Here is a 26,482-nt window from a genome sequence, read left to right on the forward strand (position 1 = left end):
TTCTCAATTTACGTCTTGATTCGCGCGAAAAATTATGCTCGCGAAAAATATTTTTCCGTTAAATTCGCGAAAGTAAATGTCGTGAATTTCGCGAAAGTTTCTGCTCGCGAAAGTTTGTACGCCTAAAGTATTTGCACTTTTTGGCATCTCAGGGGGGCAAATTCGGGGCATTCTCCGACCTCCATGTTGTACCCTGAGTATCAGGACGACCAAGTATAGAAATTTTATCGCGGATGTGTCAATCTAATCACTATAGAGAGAATCAAAGATGAAGAGCAAATATTGCCGTATTAATGTCTAGCAGACTGTATCAGTATACGTTCTTACTATTGACGAAGTATTCCAAGTATTCCATCTTTACACTATATTTATTTTATACTATTTATTCTTTAGTGCTTTTTATTTTGATATTTATGTTTAGGGGGAAGAACAATTTTGTATGAAATTGAACCTAATAAATGATAATAATAATAATAATAATGGTTCGCTACAACGTTTTGTTTTCAGGGTTCGCAATTGACCGTATAGCAAGTTGATTTTTATCGGGCGGAAAAGTTGGGTCCAAATTAAATATTTCATGTCTAAGGAACTGTGTCGTACGGGTTGTTCGACAATTTATCCAAGCAGATTTCTGGGAAATTTCTTGTAACGGACTTTTTTTTGCTTTAATGCTTTGGTCGTAAAGTGTTGTTTTACCTTGCTCCTCATTACTAAGTCTTAGCGATTGTGGCGGTCAAAGCTGTTTCAAATGACGAATGACGATGCGCTTTCGAACTAAGTTAAGTTAGCAAAATAGGCGAAATATAGGTAAAAATAGCATTTTTACCACCTGAAACGTTACAAAGTGCCAATAATGACAACGTAACCTTAACGATTTCCAACATTTTCTATGTTTTTGTCGAGTTTTTGAGTATTTCAAAGCGTGTAATTTGCTAAAGAGGGTCAAAACAGGCCAAAAATAGGCAAAAACGGCTTCTTTTTACTCGTTTTTCTCCTTGCGAGCCCCTGGAAAACATTTTTCGAAGCTTTTTGTTTTACTACTTCTTTTGAGTATATTTAACAAGTTTCAAGACATTTCCATGGCTAAGATAAAAAGATATGGACTGATGTTACTGACATAAAACGGCTTCTCAATAGTAATTCCTTACCCAAGCTCTTTTAGGACCCCCTAATTCAAAAGTCCCCTTAAAACGCTATTTACCTCTTCATTCCATAAACTGGATGTTGAGGAGCACGAAAATCGTATAGAAAGTTACTACCCCTCTAGGTTGGCGCTACCCGGCACTCAGGAGCTGGTCTAAAACACATGGCTTGAAGCTGTAAGGAGATTCGCTGCCATTGAGAATAGGGAATACTACTACATATTCAAAAAAAAAAATAGTTGGACAGTAGGGTCTTTTCGGATACTCATAACTCTTTCTGTGTTTATTTTCATGACTTCTTGTAAGCAATTTTTTTGTTCGTCTTGAAATTATCTTTCTTTTGATATATAATACTTGTATATTTGAACAACTTTTTTTTCAGACATATTTTCCGGACATGTCCGGATTTAAACTGTCCGAAAAAGTGGTTTCCCCTGTCCGGATTGATGGGGCTTTTTTTTTGGTAACTCAGTATACCCTAAAGAACATCTGTGCCAATTTTCAGCTTGATGGCAATTTTGTCCGGGTTGTGGTGAAATTTCAACTAATTCTACCTGACTATAAGTATTTACATTTTCGTTTTTCACAACATCAGTGAACTATTCCAGACGGTTTAAATCATTAAAATTGATCGTCGATTAAATATCTATTAAAATCGATAATTGAAAGATCATTCGGTTAATATCGATTAACTATCGATTGAAAAAAAAAAACAATTTTATCGATTAAAACCGTCTGGAATATTTACATTTTCTTGTTTATTAAAGCTATATTACTGCTACGTAACCATGTAGCGGTAACTATGAGTTTGATGTACATATGGTATATACAGTAAAAATAATGTACAAAAAACTTTGTAAATGCAAAGATGACCGAAAAAATATCTGGCAAATAGTAAAATCTGATAAATAGTAAAATCTGGTAAATAATAAAATATCAGAGTCATAACCCAGTAAACACATGACGTAAATTTGACGTTCAGATTACATCAATTTTATCTCACATCCTAATGTGATGTAATCTTAGCGTATTTTGAACGTAACATTACCTGATGTTTAAAGACGAATATTGAAATGATGTTAAATTGACGTTTCTTTTACAGACATCATTTTTAAGTTTACGTATGGATGAATAACGTCATGAAAAGATTTCTCAAGATTAAGATATAATTTTTATGTTGAAATGATGTCAATTATTTTACGTTATAATTAGACATACATATCGATGTCAAAATAACGCAATGCAAAAGAACATCAAAATCAAGATGTCATTTTTATATTGATATAATGTTCAACATTTTATGTTTAATTTAGACATGGATATCAATGTCAAAATAACGTCACGTCTAGATCGTTAAGAGTTTTAAGGTAAAATAATTGTTGATGATGTAAATAATGAGATCTGAAGTTGACCAGTAAGTAAATTTCTAATATATCTAATTGTTGTTCTAGAGAACAATTTGTTTCTGGGACTAAACCCATCAAAAAAAATTTCATTGGTTATTGAAATACTTAATGATCTTTTCTGCGTCTGTCCTCGACAGCCTTGGTGAAGCAAAACGAAAGATCTCGGTCGATTTGTCAGTTCCGTAGCTTTGGTCGAAAACCATTTTCAGTATTCTTTCATCAAAGTTAGCCAAAGGAATGGTAATCGATACCAGTTGTTTTTTTTCGCATTCTTCAAGGATCCTCGGTAATGCATCAAAAAGAGAAGCTGAAATAAGATTAAATCATGTCAAGTGAGTTTACTCAACTAAGTTGTTGAAAAATTACACTACGCTATAGATGAAGTTAGCGAAGTGGCTGAACTGAACTATTTGTTTAAAATAATCAGCTCTCACAATGTACTGAATAAATTTTTTCCTGAAGCAGGGTCATTGATTTTTTTACTGTGGACGGACAACTAACAAATCGGTCCGACTATTCGTTCTATTTATAATCTTAGAACCCAGAACACCTTTGCAAAATCAAAAATTAAGAAGCTCTAATAACTCACCTTTATTCAAGGATATCAAAACTCTGCATGGTAAATTATCTGGATCTATGTCAAAATTGATGTTGTCGCAAGGGTCACCATCAGAAATCGTATCTCCATCATTCTGTTAATTGAAAAAGAAAAATTGATTGGTTATTATCATCGTATATCACACATCAGGAGAGTGTGAAAGATCCAAAAATAAATCCTCAGTCATACCTACGCCTATATGTACAATGTGACCCAGGAAAAGTTTTCACAATCTATTCTGACAGACTTTTGTCCAGGTTATTGCGTTTACATTGATCACGTTATAAGATAAGGTTTTAAGTATAGACGAACCCTGGAAAATCTGGAAAATGGGAAAGTAAGGCAATTTTTCAGGTTGCCGAATATACTCTTTCTTTATAAGCACACATAAAATCGGGTCGAGACTCAATATGCTTAGCAAAATCTCATTTTCAACCTTAATTCATGGTTATTTATATGCTTAGACTTCAACTTGAAAATTTGTTTCTGTAAGTTATCATTGATTCGGATGAACGGTTCCCTGATTAGCCTTTGTTTCCAAGGTTTTCTAGGGTCTGTCTAGACCTGCGAGAGTTGGTAGCATTTTTTAATCAGAGCTATATAAGGTACAATCTGAAGAGATTTATCTTTTGAATGTTTTCGATCATTAAATTATAGATATAGACTTTAAATATACCTTAGGAATGATGACAGCGTGTGTCCTTTGTTCGAGTATACGCGACCTACTAATAGCTGAAAAAAATGAGACAAACAGATTAATCTTCAGTCAAATTCAGGAGATTTTCGAGGTGGTTTGCATTGGAAACTCTCTTCTTCAGTTTACGAGTAAAGTTGCTGAGATTTCCAGGACTCAAACTTATCATAGGTCATAATTGAAGGCTATGAAAACTGTCTGGATGAAGGTGTGCAATTTCAAAGTAACTCCATATGTGCCAACTATAACTATAAGCATTTTAGGTAGGTTGATGTCCTCCGTAATCGTTTTAGGATCGTGATCTAAGGATTGTGGTATTAAAGCAAAATCTTTATGTTATTTGAAATTCTCGAGGCCTTAACTTAAAACCCATTGAAATGTTTTTCAATAACAAAATATATTCTATATTCCACCTCGTTAAACCAAGCAGATAGCTGCCTAATGCAATGTATATGGAATATTGATAAAATTGTACTCTCACCTTGGATTGTTACTTGATTTATTTTGCATGTAGTGTTTTTGTTTTGAGCTTCCTGTAGGGAACAAAGAAATATAAAGGTTAAATAAAATGTCAAAAAATTAACATCCTTACACTCGTTATACTCGCACTTTCCCATCTGGCACACAACGTTGTTACAACATTCATCCAACGTTATATGAACGTAGTGAACATTAGATTAACGTTAAAACAACGTTGCGTGCCAGCTGGGTTAGTCGATTCTAATGTTTTAACATTAAGGGAAATAGGTAGGGGGTGACGTGGTACTTGGTAAATGAAAGGTCAAAGGAGAAAAGATGGAATGATTGAATTCTTATTACCTCTAGAAGAATTCTTTTGTGCCATTGATGTCCCGGTAGAAGGGTACACTCTGATGTAAACAGATCAGTTTGTTGGACAGTTTTGTAATACAGTAACAGGAAAACAGGACAAATCAAATCACAATAAAAGTCTCCTATTGGGTGTCGATTCATGACGCCAAAAGTTGAAAAATTCATTTCTTTTCGAAGCTGAAGTCCGATTGCGTCTCTTGTGTCGTGTGAAACGGTGTATAGATTTGAAAGCTGCTCCCATTGTTTTGAAATTGTTTTTATTGAGTTCGTTTTGTAAAAGGTGACAACATCAAAAGGATTTTTGACAGAAGGGGTAAGGAAAATTCTTTTCATCTCGCTGACGTAGGTACCGGAATCCAAAAAGGCTTGTAGATTTTTGTCGATTTGAGGATTTTCAACTTCCTTGAATTTGTCTTGGTCGTTAACAGAATCTTCATCAGCATCTAAATCTGATTCAACACCAATTAGGTTGTCGGCAACTGTTTCAAAGATTTTATCGAAAACATTGATGCTTGAAGTTTGAGACAAAAAGTGAATTGGCTCGATGCGACTATACGTTTGTGCAGGTTCTGTAGGTTTGGAAACCGGTTTATCTTTCGAGGGAAAACTAATCACAGAATTTAAACAAGTCGAGATTATCCAGTACCTAACCAGAGTTAATTCTTCGTCAAAAACCACGAACGATTTGTTGTTGATGATATTGTATGCGTTGATGCAGGCAAGAACTCCACAGCTATGAGCGTCTGACTGAGACGGAATCTCCCAAGGTTGATAAAACGTCCAGCTGGAACTTGTAAATGCTTTGCCAATTCTCGAATATGCCCGTCTTAGTAGATGAATGATTGGATGAAAAACCGATGAATCGTTCTCTTTGATTGAGCTGAGATGGAATATCGACTTTGCCTTTGGGTATAAAGCAATGATAGACCAGTGACCAGGATTACCAGTTTTGTTGAGGGGGAAAATAATTAGATTACAATCAAGGAAATCACGATGTTCAAATTTTTGGTACTCGTTCGAGTGGACTCCATCGATAACAGATTCGATGAGAAACGAAGAGCAGACTATTACATTTGGGTCGTCTTGTCTTGGGATGGTTCTGAGGAAAGCTGAAATAACATCACAATTGAGGAGGTTATCACCAGAACAGGTTAACAAATCTTGCCTTTTAGTGATGATCGATTCTGTGAGTTCACCGAACAAGGCGGATTCAACTAATGAAACTTCAGCCGATTTTAAATGCCAAGGATAATTGATGTATGGAATTTTCACGCCGACACAAGATGAACGAATGAATAGAGCAATGTAAAGGGTTTGTTGAAAGTTTTCGTCACTAAGTCGTTTCTTCATTGTGTATCTCCTGGTTGTAATATCGTCAAACCAAATGGCTTTTCCATCAGCGTGGTCGAAAAGGGTTGCGGTGAAGTGGTTAGACATGACACTCTTTTGATTGTAACCATAGTTGATGGTTGCAAAAAGAGTATATGCTGCAGGAATTTGAAATTTTGTAGAAAAGGGGGATAGGTCAATCATTTCGTTTAGTACGACCTTTGACTGGACCATATTGACCTGATCTTTAATCCGATGTGGAGTACGATCAAACTTAACGATCAGGTATTCTGGTGAGTTGAGCAACACGGTGAAACTACGTAGAGTGTTGGTTGGGCAATTGCAATTCATCATAACATCATCATAATCTAGAGAATCGAAGCTAGCAAGATTGTACCAAAATAGGTCTGATACCTTTATTTGTTGACAATTTTCGGGAAATGTTAGAGTCATGCATTTTTCTTCGCCACCATGTTGTCCAACCTTGAGAACCGTTTTGCAAGATCTACACCTAGAAACAGTAATAGGGTGCAATTGGAATTTGCTTATTTCCGACATTTGTTCAATCCATTTGAACAGAAGTTCTGATGGATCTTGATTTTGGTCTCTGCCAACTTTAACACCCAATGTATGACACAGTGCAGAATATTCTTTATCCAGATTAATAGCAGGATTCTTTGAGGATGGAATCAATTCCAGTTGTACGCAAATATGTGCCAGATTCCCATCCATCGATGACACACAATTGGCAGACGTTCCACAAAGTGCTTGAACAACAGCAGAAAACCAACAATTCCTTTGGTTGTTGAAGATGCCGATTTTGCTTTTTACTTTAATTTCTTCGGTGATGATATCATCTTCAAGGACGAACTTGTGGCCATCAAACACTTCAAGTGTGTCAGCTTCAAGACTATCCAGTAGAGCTTTCCAATTTTCGATTGGCTCCGTTTTCCTAGCCTGATAATGAAAAAAATTAGCTAAACCATGTGTGTTCTTTTGTTGACATGATTTACAAATAAAGATCTTCACCAAATCCAAAAACTCTGCATCAAAACTTAGGCAACGTCCATGATACCGCTTCTCACAGTCAAAACAGATCACCATGAATACATCCCCTAAATTCCGGGAACAGCACCCTTGCAATGTGGTATCTTGCGAGTTGATTTCTTCGTTAATTACGTCACGAGCGTTTCCAATCTCCTCGCATACTTCCTCTACTTCTGCTGTTTCGTTTGTACTTTCTTGATCTTCTTCTGCATCTTCTTTTCTTTGACTTTCTGTAGCTACATCTTCTTTTCCAGTTTCGTGTGTTTTTGTTTGCTTTCCTCCTCTACCTGAATTCTTTGTTTCCCTTTTCGGAGCTTCCTGTTGTACATAATTAAATTTAGCCTTTTTTGAAGGATGGAGGAACTTGTTTCCAGTGGTATGCTTCCTTTTTGATCTTCGATTCCATTTTTCCGTCACGACTTTTACATGGTTATCTTCAACGTCGTTTTGAGCAATCTTGACCAAGTTGATGTTTTCTCTTACCCCGAACTTCCCAGCACCTTTGATGATTTCTTCTCCATACTCAATAGCAAGCTCTTTGGTTCTTTCTCTATATTGTTGGATGAAATTAGTAACCGGTAAGTTGGTATCGTGTTCTGACTTCACATATTTGAAATAATTCTCCACACTTGCATTTGAAGACTTCGGAAGATTTTTAAAACAAATCTTTGTCCAGATCACTACCTTTGGAAGCATCTCCTTCCGAAAATAGCTCAGAAATGACGGCGAGTAGTACTCGTTTTTTTGGTTTGATCTCTTTGCTTCACTCAGCGTTAGCGTACGATTCCAATACCCAACCCATTCATTTTTCCTCCCACTCTTCTTCATTTTCTTCGTTTTCTTTTTCTTCACCAAGTTATCGTTTATCCCGTTGCCAAATTCAGAGTCAGAGTTGCTATCTTGGGTTTGTTCCTCTTCTTCGTAAGTGGTGACATCTTCCTCTTCGACTTTTCTGAAATCTTCATACAACTCATGATCTTTGAACTCGTTTACTAAACGTTCAATATTTGTAACTGATACTTCTAGCTGTTGATTGATCGATTTTGCAGATAGAACATTGTTGAAAAGCTGGACAATGGTGGTCAATTCATCTAAGGAAACGGTGATGATCATCCTTCCGATACAATGCAAAATAAAGACAGATATTGTTGAACCAAGTGATAGCTTATGACATCGAAATTTTACTTGCTTGAGTATATGACTGCTGCAGCTGAAAACCAGCGTTTTGAAATCGATTTTCTGGCCTTCGACTAGGAATCGGTACAATTTATTTGAGTATTCAACAAAAGTCTCTCCATTGAGTTCCTTGAGAACTGCTGCACGTAAAACTTTGCTGTTGTCGATCATAATAGTAATAGGCTGACACAAATCACCAAACAATTCTTTCTCTTTTTCTCTCAATGTCAGCAACATTACACTGATTGATTCTATATTGTGATTGCTTGTGATGTACGAAGCCACAGGAAGAGCAACTGTACTGTTATACGGATTCTTCATTACCATGGCATAAAGAAAGATTTTTTTCATCCCTCTTATCTTCTTTACGATTCCCCCAGTAGCATCGAAGCAAACGATATCTCTTTCAGCAAGGTCATGATAGATTCGAACATTTTCTTCCGAGAAAAGAACAATTTTCAATTCTTTTTCATCTACCACAAATCTTTGGATGAAACCATAAAAGCGACGGAATTTAAGGTTGTTTCTCGTAGCCTCTGTTTTATCGTCATGTTCGAATGATTTTTTCAGTTTGAGGATGTTGCCGTAAAGATTATTTGGTGAATTTATTTCCTTCATTGCCTCTGCGCGTATTTTTTGATGAACCTTTTTAGACGAAGCACCATCGCGATTACCTGACTGCAAGACATCCTTTTCAATCGAGCTAAGCTTTTTTCGATAAATTCCAGCTGCAGAGACCTTTGGATTTGTTTTCACTTGCTCTATTTCTTCCCTCCTGGTGCTACCACGTATCTGTCTTTTCTTTGGTTTATTCATAATGTGTTTGACATCTCCATCAAATTGTAAACAGAGTTTTTGCGATTCTTCTGTGTCTTGTGATATCGTTACTTTACAGTTGCAGTTTTCCATTTTACATTCTGCTTTACCCGTGAAATATCCTTTACGCCACTTTCGTGATTCATCTTTTTTAACGAAGTTATAGGTGAATTTCCAAACGCAATATGGGTTGATCTCTTTTATAGCTCCTACCAATAACGATGTCCAATTTCCACCAAAACACCTTGTATCTCTTTTCGTGACAATAACAGGTATCTTACTCCAACCTGATGGAACGTCTATTTCATGGCAGACTCCATTGAATTTCCGCTTGAAAATTCCATCACGAGGGAATGTCCCCCCTACCAGGCACTGTCCAGTTTCATGTGTTAATCCAGCCTCATTCAAAAAGCTCCTTCCATTGTGGGGTGTAGAACGTTTCTCAATCTTTGATTTGAATGTATTTTTAGATTTTGACTTTGTTTCATTTTTGAATGATATAGGATGTGTACTCGTAGTGTCACTGCATGCCCACTTGATTAGTTTAGTTGCTGTCGATGTAAACATATCAGACAAAACATCTTTGACATAAGCTTGCTTATAGGATATTGCTTTGTTCTCAGAGTCACTTTCATAAAAATCTCCTTCATTTTCTTTTTCACTTTCATTTTCTCCATTGGCTTCTCTGCTTTCATTTTCTTCATCTTCTATTTCACTTTCGAATCCTTTATCTTCTTCTCCGATCTCATTTATTTCACTTTCTTTTTCGCTCTCAATTCCTTCACTTTCTTTTCCGCTCTCATTTCCATCATCTTCTTTTTCACTCTCGGTTCTTTCATCGTCTTCTCCAATCTCATTTTGCTCACTTTCTTTTCCGCTCTCATTTCCATCATCTGCTTTTTCACTCTCGGTTCTTTCATCGTCTTCTCCAATCTCATTTTGCTCACTTTCTTTTCCGCTCTCATTTCCATCATCTGCTTTTTCACTCTCGGTTCTTTCATCGTCTTCTCCAATCTCATTTTGTTCACTTTCTTTTCCGCTCTCATTTCCATCATCTGCTTTTTCACTCTCGGTTCTTTCAACGTCTTCTCCAATCTCATTTTGTTCACTTTCTTTTCCGCTCTCATTCCCATCATCTGCTTTTTCACTCTCGGTTCTTTCAACGTCTTCTCCAATCTCATTTTGTTCACTTTCTTTTTCACTCTCATTCCCATCATCTGCTTTTTCACTCTCGGTTCTTTCATCGTCTTCTCCAATCTCATTTTGTTCACTTTCTTTTCCGCTCTCATTTCCATCATCTGCTTTTTCAGTCTCGGTCCTTTCATCGTCTTCTCCGCTCTCATTTTGTTCACTTTCTTTTCCGCTCTCATTTCCATCATCTGCTTTTTCAGTCTCGGTCCTTTCATCGTCTTCTCCGCTCTCATTCCCATCATTTCCTTGACTTTCTTTTCCTTCTCTGATACTGTCTATATCATCTACTGTTTTACAGCGATTCGACGACAAGACTTGAAGATCGTTAGTATTTTTAATGCTTTCCGTCGAGCTGATATTTTCAAATGGTGTTGATTGACGTGTTGAAGCATTGCTTGGAAAATTTGTCATTGAATTTCTCAAGCGTTTAATTTGACTTTCATTAGCTCTCTTTGTCTTGTAATAAGTCTCCGCAATTTTCTTCCAATCACGCTTGCACAAAGTCTTTATTTGCTTCCCATTACCAAACGATTGAATGATATTTTGTAGCTCAATTTTGTTGACTTGACATTGTTTCCCTTTTTTTGGTCGCCCAGACTTTGGTCTCTGGTAATCGGCAGGATCTAAAAAATAAAAAGTAGCTTGTTGTTGTCCATGCAAACTTATTTAGCAGAAGAACGGGGATGAATAAATTGAAAAGGTACTTGTTATTAGTATAAAACATGTTTCATTGTTCATTATGCTATTACAGGTTACATGTTGTCTTTTCGAGCCTTGAGGGCCAAGATTTAGTAAAAATTTATAACAGTCACATTTCATAATATAAAAAATCTTTAGATGACTTTAAGATGACTTCAAGACTACTGTAAATGGAATAAACTTTCGCGAGGATTAAATTTTGCTGATTTCACGTATTTCAGTGTCATCCACGAAAAGTCCCGATGGAAATTTAAAACGGGCTTATCACCACAAAAAGTAAAAAAGATTTGACGGTTAACTGTGTCTGGAATAATGTTAACTGCTACTTAATTCTAGTTTTCCACTATAAAGAGAAAGAAAAACTTAGAATTTGGTACAGTTGACGCTCTCTAATTCGATCTTCAAGGGGAATTGGATTTTCATCGAATAAGAGAGCTTATCGAATAATAGAGCGTCCTTTGTGAGAGTTTCTTGCTGACGGGGATTTTAAATTTCATCGAAAACGGGAGCTTATCGAATAGTAGAACGTCGAACTAGAGAGCGTCAACTGTATATTACTTTTTAAATTTGGCTCAGTGGTTCTCAAGTTATAAGCTTTTAAAGTCAAAAAATTCACTTGTGATAAAGTCCAAAAACACGTCAAATAAGGGGTATCAAATTAACGCAATTCAATACAGAAAAACTCTATTTCAATGCCTTTTACTACTCAATTGTCTCAGCTGATTTTTGTCGATTAAAGGAACTGGCGAAAATAAGGAAAACAGTGAATCTGAGCGATTTCTGAAAATATTTTTAGTGAAAAACGGTAAATTTAAGCATTTCTGACGAGTTTTTGGATTTTTTCGAAAGTGAATTTTGACTTCAAAAAGCCTCTAATTTGAAACCACTGAACCAAATTTAATGGTGATAGACCAAATTTTTAGTTTACCTTTCCTCTTTACAATAAAAAAAAGAGTAAAATTTCATATTATTTCAGTCACAGTTAGCCATCAAACCCTTATACTTTTTGTGGGTCACTCGGCGAGTCACAAGCACCGAGGAACCACTTATATATAATAATTTGTCTTTCAACAGGCTAATTGGCATTGTTTGGCAGTAAAATGCACAGTATCGTAAAAATATTTTTCCACGATGTGTTTTCCGCGAAATTAAGCCTTCGTGAAATTTTAAAATTTCGCGATGGTCACAACCGCGAAAGAAAAAAAGAATGTGTCAGCAAAAGTCACATCCGGGTTCTTTTAATTTTAACTGATAATAGTTTCTCTAAGGGTCCGAAATTCTACCTTCAATAGTTTCAAAAACTACGAAAATTCAAAAAATCTCAAAGGGCTGGAAATTATTCGAAAATCGTTCTCTAAGGGTTAAGTTTCCACGACCCCTAAGGGACCTCTGTGCCAAATTTATTTGAGATAGTTACTATTTTGTTCAGGGTATAAAAACATATTAACCCTACAGAACTTTAGCTAGATTTCACAGTATTATAATAAAAATAGATGTAATTCAGAATGTCTAAATAAATAGGAAAATAACATGTTGTTGTAAGTTGCTCGCATAGTTTATTTTCTTCAAATAGCTCACACTCGAAGTAGTTTCAAAATCCTGCACAGTAATCATGTTCACTCCACAATGGTTAGCTATAAGTCGAATGAATTATCCTCCGTTAATATTTTTCAACGTCATCCAAAAACAATTAATTTCCTGTTGGCCCACAATCCAATAAATACATATCCTTGTATATGCTAAGCACCATGGCAGTTCAATTGGTATTGACACTATGAGCAATGAGAAAAGTAGTATTATAATATCAAAATTATCTGAAACAAATAGATCGATTGGAGCAATCGTTTTGTTTTTCAAACAATCCAGCCATAAAAAATAACGCATTTGAGAAACAATCCTCGTAAGTACCTAGTTTGATGTCATAAAATTAGTGTGTTCAAAGAAATAACTTCTTCATTAAAATAGAACTTTCCAAGTTGCTTTTCCAAATATACAAATTAAAATACTTCATAGTCATACAGAGAAATCAAACAACATCAAGTACTTTACCTTCAAATTTGGCCAACTCTTGAGAATTCATCTTCATCTTCATCTCCTCCAGCTCCTTCGTCATTTCCTCCATCATCTTCAGCTCCTCCACCGTCTCCAGCTCCTCCATCGTCTCCAGCTCCTCCACCGTCCCCAGCTCCTCCACCGTCTCCAGCTCCTCCACCGTCATTTCCTCCATCATCTTCAGATCCTCCACCGTCTCCAGCTCCTCCACCGTCATTTCCTCCACCGTCATTTCCTCCACCGTCATTTCCTCCACCGTCTCCAGATCCTCCACCGTCTCCAGCTCCTCCACCGTCTCCAGCTCCTCCATCGTCTCCAGCTCTTCCACCGTCATTTCCTCCACCGTCTCCAGCTCATCCACCGTCTCCAGTTCCTCCACCGTCTCCAGCTCCTCCATCGTCTCCAGCTCCTCCACCGTCTCCAGCTCCTCCACCGTCTCCAGCTCCTCCACCGTCTCCACCGTCTCCAGCTCCTCCACCGTCTCCAGCTCCTCCACCGTCTCCAGCTCCTCAACCGTCTCCAGCTCATCCACCGTCTCCAGTTCCTCCACCGTCTCCAGCTCCTCCACCGTCCTCCAGCTCCTCCATCGTCTCCAGCTCCTCCACCGTCTCCAGCTCATCCATAGTCTCCAGCTCCTCCACCGTCTCCAGCTCCTCCAGTCTCGTCTCCGCTCCTCCACCGTCTCCAGCTCCTCCACCGTCTCCAGCTCCTCCATCGTCTCCAGCTCCCCCATCGTCTCCAGCTCATCCACCGTCATTTGCTGCATCATCTCCAGCTCCTCCACCGTCTCCAGTCTCCAGCTCCTCCACCGTCTCCAGCTCATCCATCGTCTCCAGCTCCTCCACGTCTCCCAGCTCATCCTCAGTCTCCAGCTCCAGCTCCTCTACCGTCTCCAGCTCATCCATCGTCTCCAGCTCCTCCACCGTCTCCAGCTCCTCCACCGTCTCCAGCTCCTCCAGTCTCCCTCCAGCTCTCCTCCACCGTCTCCAGCTCCTCCACCGTCTCCAGCTCCTCCACCGTCTCCAGCTCCTCCATCGTCTCCAGCTCTCCCATCGTCTCCAGCTCATCCACCGTCATTTGCTGCATCATCTCCAGCTCCTCCACCGTCTCCAGCTCCTCCACCGTCTCCAGCTCCTCCATCGTCTCCAGCTCCTCCACCGTCTCCAGCTCATCCATCGTCTCCAGCTCCAGCTCCTCCACCGTCTCCAGCTCATCCATCGTCTCCAGCTCCTCCACCGTCTCCAGTCATCCATCGTCATCCAGTCTCCCAGCTCCAGCTCCTCCACCGTTTCCAGCTCCTCCATCGTCTCCAGCTCCTCCATCGTCTCCAGCTCCTCCACCGTCTCCAGCTCATCCATAGTCTCCAGCTCCTCCACCGTCTCCAGCTCCTCCACCCTCCCCAGCTCCTCCACTGTCTCCAGCTCCTCCTCCTCCACCTCCTCCACCGTCCTCCACCGCTCCTCCATCGTCTCCAGCTCCTCCACCGTCTCCAGCTCATCCATCGTCTCCAGCTCCTCCACCGTCTCCAGCTCATCCATCGTCTCCAGCTCCTCCACCGTCTCCAGCTCATCCATCGTCTCCAGCTCCTCCACCGTCATTTCCTTCACCGCCTCCAGCTCCTCCACCGTCTCCAGCTCCTCCACCGTCTCCAGCTCCTCCCCCCGTCTCAGCTCATCCACCGTCTCCAGCTCCATCCACCGTCCCCAGCTCCTCCACCGTCCCCAGCTCCTCCACCGTCTCCAGCTCCTCCACCGTCTGCGGCTCCTCCACCGTCTCCAGCTCCTCCACCGTCTGCGGCTCCTCCATCGTCTCCAGCTCCTCCACCGTCTGCGGCTCCTCCACCGTCTCCAGCTCCTCCACGTCCCAGCTCCAGCTCCTCCAGCTCTCCAGCGTCTCCAGCTCCTCCACCGTCTCCAGCTCCTCCACCGTCTCCAGCTCCTCCATCGTCTCCAGCTCCTCCACCGTCTCCAGCTCCAGCTCCTCCACCGTCTCCAGCTCCTTCAGATATTCAATCATTTCCAGTTCCTCCTTCATCTGTTCGTCTATTTCCTCGTTTTTAGCAATTTAAAATTCGGGCGACAAACTCTACCCCGTAGATTTCGTGGGAATTTCCCTTTTTTCCTCAAACATTATGGCTGGTGTTGTATGCTTCAGACAAAAGTATTGTGCTCAAACTTAAAAAACGATTTTCTCGATATGATCAGTTCTACTGATTAGTAGTCAATTGCTGTTCTGAAGCGAATCAATGCAAAGTCGATAACAATCTATGCTAGAAGCGATATTGATCAATAGTTCATCAATATTAATCAATAGCTTATCGATAATAATCAATTGCTCATCGATATCCTGCTCATCGATATCAATCGATGGCTAATCCATTGATTGATATCCATCAGTTATCGATTAGAATGGATTATCAATTTTTTCGTTTACGACCGTCGGGAAAAGTTCTTCAGTTAACCCAAAGAGCAAAGAGCATTCTGAAGTCTGCAATTTTGAATGTTTTGATTTGCACGGCAAGTATGTAGGTAGTATCATCGTATCTTTTCGTGATATTGTGAAATCATATTATGATATAATTTTACTATATACGCTCGCTTGAGCTTTTTGCAATACTAAGTCAGGAAGTATATATGTATCATATAACGTAATATGATAATCTATAACTTACCGCTATAAATCTTACCATCATATTAAATAGACTTAAACGAAAAAGACTAACTACGGAGAAGCTGGGGACAATTAGGATAAGAATCTATGTAATCAAAATAATTATCATCAAAGCCAGTAACCAAAACCATACATAAAATGAAAAAAATATTCATACCAGATTTTTTATCTTTCTTTTTCTTTGGCTTTGCCATCAGGGTATCTGGAAAAAAGATAAAAAATTTATTATACCATATCATTTTTGGCAAATTCCATCCTAAAAAATTCTTATAAGCTAGGTTTTAATAAAAGATAAAGCGCGCTGCACTGTCCCGTTAACCAAAAAAAGAAGCCATCTGACAGGAAAGTGTTTACTTAGTGTTATGGAACGGTGCATGTCACAATGCACAAACATAAAAAAAAATCCCTTATCGCCTTAGCTTCGTTGAAGTGTTTTAGTGCATCCGTTGTACTTGGATATATCGCTTAAAAAGTATGTAAAAAAACGAAAACAAATGATGGAAAAAGATTTTCCGAATCATGTTTATATACTGTACGTTCTTTACATGAAGCTTAGAGTCCCTCTACCGTTTCAAGACATCTGGTGTCATGAATTAACCAAGTACAAAGAGCGTAATGCATAATGCATAATGTATAATAAAAGACGTGTAATGCATAATACATATGATATACAATGAAAAACGCATTAAATGCATTTAACTCATATACAACGGAAAATGTATAATAGAAAATAAACCCCTCAAAATTCTTTTAAAACGATTGATATAATGTTTTAAAACTCCTTGTGCCTTGTTCCATCCCTGACCTTTAATTTAGCCTTTATTTTGATGGCTCTTCCCATGAAACATTAAAAAATATCATCGTTAATAAATTATAAGTAAATTAATGTTATCAATCTCACTATTTTGTAGAAAATTGGAATTCTTTTGGGTTGAAGTACAAACAGTGGGAGATTATTTTTAGGTACTATTTCTTTGTCTCAAGAACAGTATTTCAAATGATTTCCAAATTGAGGAAGAAGTAATTTTAATTCATTTTTAGACTGTATTCCAAAGCTTGTGGACACTCTTTCCACTTTTGCCTTTTTTTGCCCACTTTAAAGGGTTGTAACTTTTGATCCAAGAAAGATATTAAAAGTCTGAGCACAGATTTAGAATTAACGAAGTTCAAATGTTCTAAAAAATAACAATTTGATAGTTTTAGCAGGTTTTAGCAGGTTTAAGCTCAGCAGAAAAAATCTTCATCTTTTCCTCTTCACTTTCAAATTTTCGAATGAAACTTATCCGATTAAGATATTCTGCTAAAAATTATCTTTCCAACGGTTTATAACTTTTCAATATAGCCTAAATGGGTGCTGAAAAAAAGTTTAAAAAGGTAAAGTGTCCACAAACTTTTGAAATAAAGTTTAAAAGCCCATCAGGAAGACAAACCTGTAACTATGTCATCTGGAGCGTTTTAATCGATATATGAAAAATTTAATACAACAGCAAAGTAATTGATTTGTAATATCATTGATCCATACTTCACCTAAGAGATGGCAAGTAGTTAATGAAAACAAGACGTAAGCAGGCATAAAAAGACAAGGATATTGATTTATTTTTTGTGAAGGACTAGAAGGGCTTAGGATTTTTCAACTACTTGACTAACACCAACATAATAAACATGGCTAGACCAAGAACCCTAACCAGAATAAGATGAACCAAAAGCCTATTTATATAATAAAAGTTTTTGCTTTAAAAAAAGATCATACTCACCAATACTTGCAACGATAATGTCAAAGAGAAACAATTTCAAGTTAATTTTTAACTCAAATTAGCAGATCAGCGATTTCTAAAACGAAACAAAAATAAAGTTAAAGTTGCTGAAAATAAAATCAATCTTTTTTTCACAAACCAAACAAAATCATTCATTTAATTTCATACATAACTTAAATCATTTTATGAATCCAGTGATTATAATGAGTGAAGTTTCAAGGAAAATCGAAATCGGAATGATGGAGATGGACATGATACTCACCAAATTTTCAGGAATAGTATAAGTTGAATTGATTTAGATTTTAGCCTTTCCTAAAAGGAAAACGATATTATTTTTGAACAATAATAAATTACAGCATCCTAAAATATAATGACAATGTTTTTTCATAAAATTTAATTTTTAACTACTTCTTTTAAGGGCTCTTTTAACAAATTTAAAATTAATTAATATTATATTATATTATTATATTAGATTATATTATTATTATTATATATATTATATTATATTATATTATATTATATTATATTATATTATATATTTATATTATAGCCGTGAAAAACATTGATTGACTTTAAACTTTAACCTTTTTTAATTCAAACTTACCACGTACTTAGAGTTAATTGAAACCACTGTAAAAATTCTATGAGTCTATGAGAAACTACTCAAAGTGTGCCAAACAAGGATGAATTGATGAACAAATAATGTTTGAAACCTACCCAATTGCAACCAATTATGTATTTTACAGCATGTCCAGAAAAAGGCAGAAAAGAACTCATGTAAATAAAAATCTTGAAAATCGTTTATCTCATTGGGTTCTACTTTTCATTAGTAACAGGTGTTTCAAAAAAAAGTGTACAAGTTCGAATTGAGATGATGAGAAAAGTAAAAAACTTATAAATCTAAACTTTTCACTATCCGAAAGAAGGGCCAACTTATATTTTGAGCCATCATACTTAAGATTTACTTCACCTTTTCAAAAGTTCGAAAAAATCTCTTTCGAAAAAGCTTTATTTTTGAGAAAAAGAAGTAGATCAAAAACAAAGCCTTTATTTAATATTTTTTCATGACCTAAAGATTTGAGAGCCTTTTGAATGTTTTGATTATCAAAAGAATACAAAAGAATTCTTAAAATCAAAAAACTTTAAAAACAGCAATCAAAACTCTAAAATTACTGCATCAGAAAAATACAGAGAAAGAGAAAAAAATTAAACCACTCTTTTTTCTCAAAAATGGCGCTTTTTCAAAAGAAAATTTTTCCAAACTTTCTTCATAACTTTTGAATGTGTGAACCAAATTTAATGTTTGATAGCTCAAAAAGGCCTTTCTCCTTTGGATAGTAAAAGTTAAGATTTATAATATTTCCAGTTTTGTCACAATCTCAATTAAAACTTTTACACTTTTCTTAACAGCTGACGGTAATTTTTTTTCATTTAGGGAAACTTTGCCTTCTATCGAAAATGGTGTAAATTGTGAATATCTATTAATTATAGATTATTGATTTTAATGTCTAATCAATCAAATAATATGCTTAAAGTTTATAGTGAATCATTCTCAAACGATATAAACAAAATGACATTAACACTGAAATACTTATATTTTCAAGTTCTCAAATCAGCATGTATAGTGCAACATTCACCAGGCTCTCCCGCCCACTTGATACAATTGTTAATTTTACAATTGATGACCAATCGATAACCAATCAATGGATCGGATATTGATTGGTTTTGATAAACGATAGTCAATCGAGCCTCACTCAAAATCCTGATTATCATATATCAATCAGTTTAATCTGATCAATTACCCATCAATTGATCATTAATTCTACAGTAAACTATAGCAAATCAATCAGTTACAAGCCAATCATTGAGTAATTGATCAAAATAGATAACATATTGAATAGTTAATTGCCGTGAAGTCGGGTAACTTGCATCAGTGGGGGGAAACTTGCATAGCCATCAAATGACTGACCAATCAAAGCAGCAAAATTTCAAAACAAATGAACTACGCAGCTCCGCTCACCTCTACCCTACGATTTGTGTTTTGATTTAACTTTGTATTTTAATGACCAGCCAGGTCATTCATTTGAGGGTTATGCATATTAGCCTTCACTGATGCAAGTTATCCAATCTCAGGGTAGTACAGTAGAAAAACAATGATAAAGCCATGCATAATTACTGCATCATACATGTTTTGATAATGCATGGCTTTTTATTGATTGCCTATCTATTATTGATAGAACCGTCTATAACCAATCAATATCCAACCCATGGATTGATCAACCCGAGGGGTGCAGTCAGGCAAATTGATCGACGAGTATGTGCGACGGCTAAGGGTGTACTTTTCAAGATAGCAAAAATGCACTGTAAGGGTGGACTTTTTCATAAATGCACTATAAGGGTGGAAATCTCAGTAAATCCAGGAAAAACCAAAAATTTCTACCTAAAAAGTTTGATTTTTTTGCTATAGATAAGTTGAAATTTTGAGGAAAAGGCACTGTAAGAGTAGGAATCTCACTGATTTTTATCTGCATTAAAAGCCAATTTTATCACCCCATATACTGTCATTTGACAAACTCAGTGCCCCCTCCCCCTGGCCCTGGGTTGGTCATTGGTTGGAGGGAGACTGGGAGAGCCTGGCAATCACCATTTTTGTCCCTAAAGATTCACATTGCAACAGTTCTCTTGAAGCATCATAGATAAAAAAACATGTAAAAAGAACTTGAACTGTAAAAAAGAAACATAGTATTTTGAAATACTCTTCTTACTTTATACAACCGCATGCTGCCCATACCATAAAAAGAAAACGTGCAAGACAACGAACCAACAATTTTTTTTTCAAAATCGGCATTGCATGGAAAGAGCTTTCACTTTCGGTTTTGCATTAATTAGGGGGTAAGATGGTTTAAAAAGCTGAATACACAGTCTTTTAATAAATTCTAAAGCGAGATTTAGAAATAGGTATTGTAGTGATAAATTATTTTTTTACAATAAAAAAATTTTTAAAAGGAAAATGCAATTTTTGATCCAAACTATTTATTAGTTAACTAGTTTTAATACCCCCTAACAATTAAATGTTATCACTGCAGCGCCTCGTCGTCCGGAAGTTGGTACTTCGTTCCGTAGCGCACCTATACCGCCTTAGTTTATCTGATATTCCGATGGCGTATTTGTCGGGCGACCGCCCACGCTCTAAAGAGCTCATTACATACACAATACTCCGGGCCAATATCCCATCGGAGAGGGATGGTAGACGTCGCAATTTTTTCCGCCAATGGTCGAAGACCTTCAAAACTTTAATTTATTATATTTTTTTCAGCGGCCAAAGACCTATGCTAGCGGTCGAAGACCTGCAAATTCGCAACGCGAAGACCTACGCTAACAGCCGAAAAACTGCAAGACTTAGACATTCGAAAAGCTCTAAACCCAAGCTTAGTGGACGAATACCTGTTTTTACAAAATTAGCTTTCTAACTAAAATTTCATTTTGCGTACTTTCGCATGATGAAGACATTTAAATGTCGCATATTTTATAACAAACATAATACCTTGAATTAAACAGCTATAATACCTTGAATGATGAAGCGTTACGGCGCAAGTCGAAAAATCAGTTTTTTCCGTTTTTGCGAAAAGTGCCAAACTTCAAATGCAAATATCTCAGCTTTAAGGAAGGCAAAATAGGCAACGATTGAGTTCGTTGGAAATCTCTTTCCAAGATCTATCTTTTCAGCGTGCCAGATTTTGAATTGAGTCCTCAATCAATATTAAGGGCTCTGGTCATAGTGGAAAATCCTGTGGAAAATCAATTTCAGAATTTGAAGATATGCCCTCCTTTAACAGGGTGGCCACGCTCGAGGCTACGCTTATTTAAGATGTAAAATCCAACCATTTTGGTCAAAAACATCCTTTTTTCCAGGTATTTTCAGCTGGAAAATGTACCTTTTTCCAGCCTTCACCCAAAAATCTGTACTTTTTTCCAGCTGTAAGCGAGTGCAAAATAATTACCAGCGGATACCCCTCAAAACCTACAAAAAAACCTTCTATCTGAAAATGTATGTGGAATTTCAGGCTGAAACTTTTTGTGTTGAAAGTAAGCTGTCTGTAGTTCTTACAAAATGGTTTTTCTCCAATAATTTTTATGAAATAGTCATTTTGGTCTCCAATTTTGAGCAGTGATTCACTGTAAAGTAACTAATGTTGCAATTAGATTTTTGGGACCTAAATATTTTTAAAACTGTACGTTAAAATCAAAATACACCTTAAAACCTAACTTAGAACTTAGAGGGCCTTATTAAGATTTGTTTGGGTCTAACCATGAGGAAGAAAAATTTTTTTTTCATACCTACTGTATAGGTACCAAAAAAGTACAGGTTTTATGACCTTAAATTCAATTTTGTAACTTCTAGGTCCGAGAAATTTAATTTTTTGAAGGGAATCTTGATAAAATTTAGATAACTTTGAATTTTATAACACTTTGCGATAATTGAAATTCTCGAAATTAGGTATTTTATGAAGGCATTTTATAAGAGGTTGTAAAAAAGTGAACAAAATAATATTAAATTAAGTTTGGTAGCTAAGAGAGCCCATAGTGCATCTTTGTAGGTTTTAAGGGGTATCCACTGATACTTCTAGATTTTCATAAGTCATATCTTTCAAATCGATCATAGAGACCTAGAAAGAAAGAAAGCGATTAAGAATAAAATGATAAAAATTTTCAATTGGATTTTTCCAATTTTTCTTTTATTCATCCTTTTTTGAAAAAGCAACTCTTTGAAACAGTTAAGTTAAAGCAGATTCCGAATTTGTTGATATACGAATTTCTGAAATAAAAAAATAAGCGCCCGCTTGAATAAGCACCCCCCCCCTTAGAGCCTGAAAATTTTAATAAGCGCCCGGGCGCTTATTCGAGGATTTACGGTACTAAAGAGATACATCACCTGAACCTAAAAAAAGTTCCAAAATGTTTGATTTTTACCGAGATTAGAACCCTGAGTATCAGAGGTTAAGTTTTCAAAAAATATATTAACCTCTAAGGACTAATAATAGAATTTTTATTGCGCATTTGTCAGTGTAATCACTGTAGAAAGAATCAAAGATGAAGAGCAAATATATTAATGTCTAGCAGACTGTATCAGTATGCAGTTTACTATTTACGAATTCTCCAGAAACCTCCAACTGTAATTGAAATGAGTTTATTTCGAAAGAAATCTTTTACATGATCCCCAAATGTATAACAGTAATTACTAAACTTTTAATTATGGAAATGTCACTTTAATTGAATCGAACTAATTGACAGACTTTATGTTATGATTCTCTATCACTGACTCTTTTTACAAAGCATTGATGACTTTTTTAAGTTGTGTTTTCAACGACGGGAATAAAAATATCAACTTTGAACTTCATCCAAGATCTTGGATGGTCGTCATGGTTATTTTTGTCTTCGTTGATTGCGCGCTGAATAGAATCTCGATTCGTCGGCACAGCGTCAACATATGATTTTGACCTGTGCTATTCACGGTACGAGATTAGGGCTTTGAAAGGTGAAATACTCTCCTTCGAAAAACTCTTCGTATTCTTCTTCATTTAATTTTTTGATTTCAATTTTTCGAATTTAAATTCTAAAAAGGTAGGTTTAACAGGACATATAAAAAAAGTTATATATTAATCTTTTTAAAATGCAGAAGTTGCCATTTAAGCTGGGGTAAAATCGAAAAATTGGGTATGTCCAGAGCCCTTAAGGCACCAGAGTGAGTGCAGACGGACCAAGTAGATGCCGTGGAGTGACGATCCATTTTTAGCCGATCATTCTAACAGGTGAAGCCTAGAAATTTGTCACGTTTTATTAACAACTAGCCGTATGCGCAGCGTCGCACGCTGCGTGTCCCAATCCAGCAAATCACTATACATCTAAAAAAAACCCAACGGAAGACAGATAGCTGCTGATTGATGATAAGATTTTGATTTTATAAAAGAAAGGAGAAAAAAGTTCAACGCCATGAAGAGGAGGCTTTGTAGAGCTTTGTTAGATTTTCGAAAACTTTTTATAAAACGCTGTAAACACACACGTTTTAGCATATTAATATATAGATGATAATTAATTATAACAAGAGCTGCAAAGATGCAAATAAGTATTTCCAGAAGAAGTGTAAGAAAAAAAATTAAACCCGATAAATTGATCCTAAATTGACTATTTCTATATAACACTTTAGTTCCCGTCCTCTTTTCTGCACTTATTTCTTTTAGCAAAATGACCTTTTTGACTTCATTTATCTATAGATATTAAATCAGGGGCACCTAATAGTTAAAGTTTAAGTTAAAGCTTGTTTAATGTATTGATATGATGAGATTATTTTTATGACTTTTTATTTATTAATTTAACTTGACTATTTGTGTTCCATTTCAAGATAACATTCGCACATGGTGGACTTTTTTAGTTTCGAAAAATCGAAACCTCCTAGCCCACTTAGTCGATTTAAGGTTTTTTGTTATCTTTTAGGCTATGAATTTGGGATATATTCTGATTTCAAGAAAGATTTTTTATTTATTAATATTATCCATTTTTTGCTTTCTGTAGGAATAATTGTAGCCCATTGTAAACAACTGCGTCCATTAATTTCTTTTGGGCGGTGATATATACGATGACCCACAACTGCCACGGCTGAAAAAGAAAAGCCACGTCAAAAAGAAAATTTTTCACGGCAAAAAAGAAAAGTCACGGTAAAAAGAGTACTTTTGACGGCTAAAAAACCACGGTGAATAGAAAAATATCACGGCAAATAGAATAAAGTTCACGGCAATAAGTAAACACGATCATGACAAAAAGAAAATGGGCCATCGAAAGAATTCTGTCAGTAGGGAACTTGCAGGGGCTTTCTGCCTCAACCAGCTACCTTCCTTGCGGCTGTACCGAAATGGCGTAGGGATCAGATCAGTAAGTTCGTTTTTTATTCCTTTGGGGAGTTTTTAGAGACATTTTCATACCTTATTATGAAGACAAAAGATGCATGAGATATCATAGATTGGAGTCGTTTTAATGTGTGTAATACAGTAATTTATAGTAACATATAATATATAATATAATAGTATAGGCGTTATATGATAATACAATTATTGTTACGGAATTTAGTTTGTATAAACTTTAATAAAATTTGTTGCCCTCATTACTTTTTGCTATATTTCTACTATGAAACACTAACACACTGGATTTTTTTAATTTAAAAAGATTTGTTGCAATAAAACGACTGAACCTTTATAATCATAAAGGTTGGTGAGTCCAGTCAAAACACAGATTTGAACTGCAGCGTCACGCTTCACCTTTGTCTCAATAGATAACTCAGATTTAATCAAACCAACAGTAGATATAAATTTCATATCAAATTTCATGTTATGCCATACAAATCGAGTGGAAATTGGTTTTAATTGGGATCAAAAAGCTGGGTGATTTTTTATATTCATGCACATTGAAAATTGAAATACTAAAAAACTTACTGTTTTTTTACAAGAATTCATCATTCCTGAAAAACACCAGAAATAAACCAAGATTGGTCACTCTCACTGGAAGTAAACTTTGTCTCCTACCGTGAAATCGAGTAACTTGCATCAGTTCAGGGAAACTTGCATAGTCATCAAACACCTGACCAAGTAACAAAATTTCAAAAAAAATGAACTACACGGCTCCGCTCGCAGCTCTTCTCTATTATTTTAGAATCTCATAATTGACGGGCGAATATTTTAAATATAGTATGATAGAATCCAAAAAGCTATAATATTCTTCAATGTCCACCAGGTCAAACTCAAAGACAATTTTAAAGATTAAGTGAAACATTTCCATCAAGCTTCATCACCCTTTGAGTCTTTGCTCTCCGTTCATTCCCATTCGATTATTCATCAAAAAATATTCAAACAGTTGTCTACAATCAAACATAATTCCTGAATTTTAGCAACCGTATTCATTCCAAATAAAAAAAACAGTATATAAGATTTGGGAATTTAGACCATTTTTGGTGGAAATGATACTTAGGAATAGTCTCTAACATCTTTTGAAGTTTAGAAGTTCAACATATGTCTGCTCTCCTTTGCAGGGCTCAAAACGCTAATTAGACGATTTTCAAACTGAGTGGTTGCATAATTCTAGAGCTCCCCCACTGAGGTGGAGAGCGACCATTTTTGGTGGAAATGATACTTAGGAATAGTGGCTAACATCTTTTGAAGTTTAGAAGTTCAACATATGTCTGCTCTCCTTTGCAGGGGTCAAAACACTAATTAGACGATTTTCAAACTGAGTGGTTGCATATTTTTAGAGCTCCCCCACTGAGGTGGAGAGCGACCATTTTTGGTGGAAATGATACTTAGGAATAGTGGCTAACATCTTTTGAAGATTAGAAGTTCAACATATGTCTGCTCTCCTTTGCAGGGGTCAAAATGCTAATTAGACGATTTTCAAACTGAGTGGTTGCATAATTTTAGAGCTCCCCCACTGAGGTGGAGAGTGACCATTTTTGGTGGAAATGATACTTAGGAATAGTGGCTAACATCTTTTGAAGTTTAGAAGTTCAACATATGACTGCTCTCCTTTGCAGGGCTCAAAACGCTAATTAGACGATTTTCAAACTGAGTGGTTGCATAATTTTAGAGCTCCCCCACTGAGGTGGAGAGTGACCATTTTTGGTGGAAATGATACTTAGGAATAGTGGCTAACATCTTTTGAAGTTTAGAAGTTCAACATATGACTGCTCTCCTTTGCAGGGCTCAAAACGCTAATTAGACGATTTTCAAACTGAGTGGTTGCATAATTTTAGAGCTCCCCCACTGAGGTGGAGAGTGACCATTTTTGGTGGAAATGATACTTAGGAATAGTGGCTAACATCTTTTGAAGTTTAGAAGTCCAACAAATGTCTGCTTTCCTTCGCAGGAGCAAAAAATCGAATATCAAACTGAATTTCGAATATCAAACTGAATATCAAACTGAATATCAAACTAACTTATTTTTAATGCCTACTCTATTGATTAAGGTTTGATCCGTCTAAAAAGCTCAATACTCTCATTCTCTCACTCTCTTACAATGCCTGCTCTTTGACGCAT

The 26,482-nt window shown here is 36.4% G+C and overlaps 3 protein-coding genes across 3 annotated transcripts in view; 2 read left to right on the forward strand and 1 right to left on the reverse strand.

Annotated features, from left to right (window-relative positions):
* Positions 1 to 26,482, forward strand: part of LOC136822157 (uncharacterized) — a 96,170-nt gene that overhangs the window by 45,218 nt on the left and 24,470 nt on the right. The gene's annotated exons all lie outside the window — the stretch shown is intronic.
* Positions 2,579 to 17,738, reverse strand: LOC136822186 (uncharacterized). The gene is made up of 9 exons (XM_067078429.1): positions 17,668 to 17,738; positions 17,406 to 17,481; positions 17,082 to 17,178; positions 15,809 to 15,853; positions 4,600 to 10,853; positions 4,322 to 4,373; positions 3,823 to 3,878; positions 3,138 to 3,240; positions 2,579 to 2,855 (listed from the first exon to the last, which is right to left on the reverse strand). Exons 4-9 carry the CDS (start codon positions 15,843 to 15,845, stop codon positions 2,635 to 2,637), a joined length of 6,723 nt encoding a protein of 2,240 aa, XP_066934530.1. The 5' UTR covers positions 15,846 to 15,853; positions 17,082 to 17,178; positions 17,406 to 17,481; positions 17,668 to 17,738; the 3' UTR covers positions 2,579 to 2,634.
* LOC136822187 (uncharacterized) lies at positions 12,542 to 15,049 on the forward strand. Its single transcript, XM_067078430.1, is given in 7 exon segments — positions 12,542 to 12,558; positions 13,031 to 13,550; positions 13,552 to 13,697; positions 13,782 to 13,959; positions 13,961 to 14,273; positions 14,276 to 14,661; positions 14,855 to 15,049. Coding segments are annotated over 7 exon segments (1,755 nt in total).

Source organism: Clytia hemisphaerica, unplaced genomic scaffold (genome assembly GCF_902728285.1).
Source record: "Clytia hemisphaerica strain Z4C2 unplaced genomic scaffold, Clytia hemisphaerica genome assembly, whole genome shotgun sequence".
In the NCBI taxonomy this organism is placed as follows: domain Eukaryota; kingdom Metazoa; phylum Cnidaria; class Hydrozoa; order Leptothecata; family Clytiidae; genus Clytia; species Clytia hemisphaerica.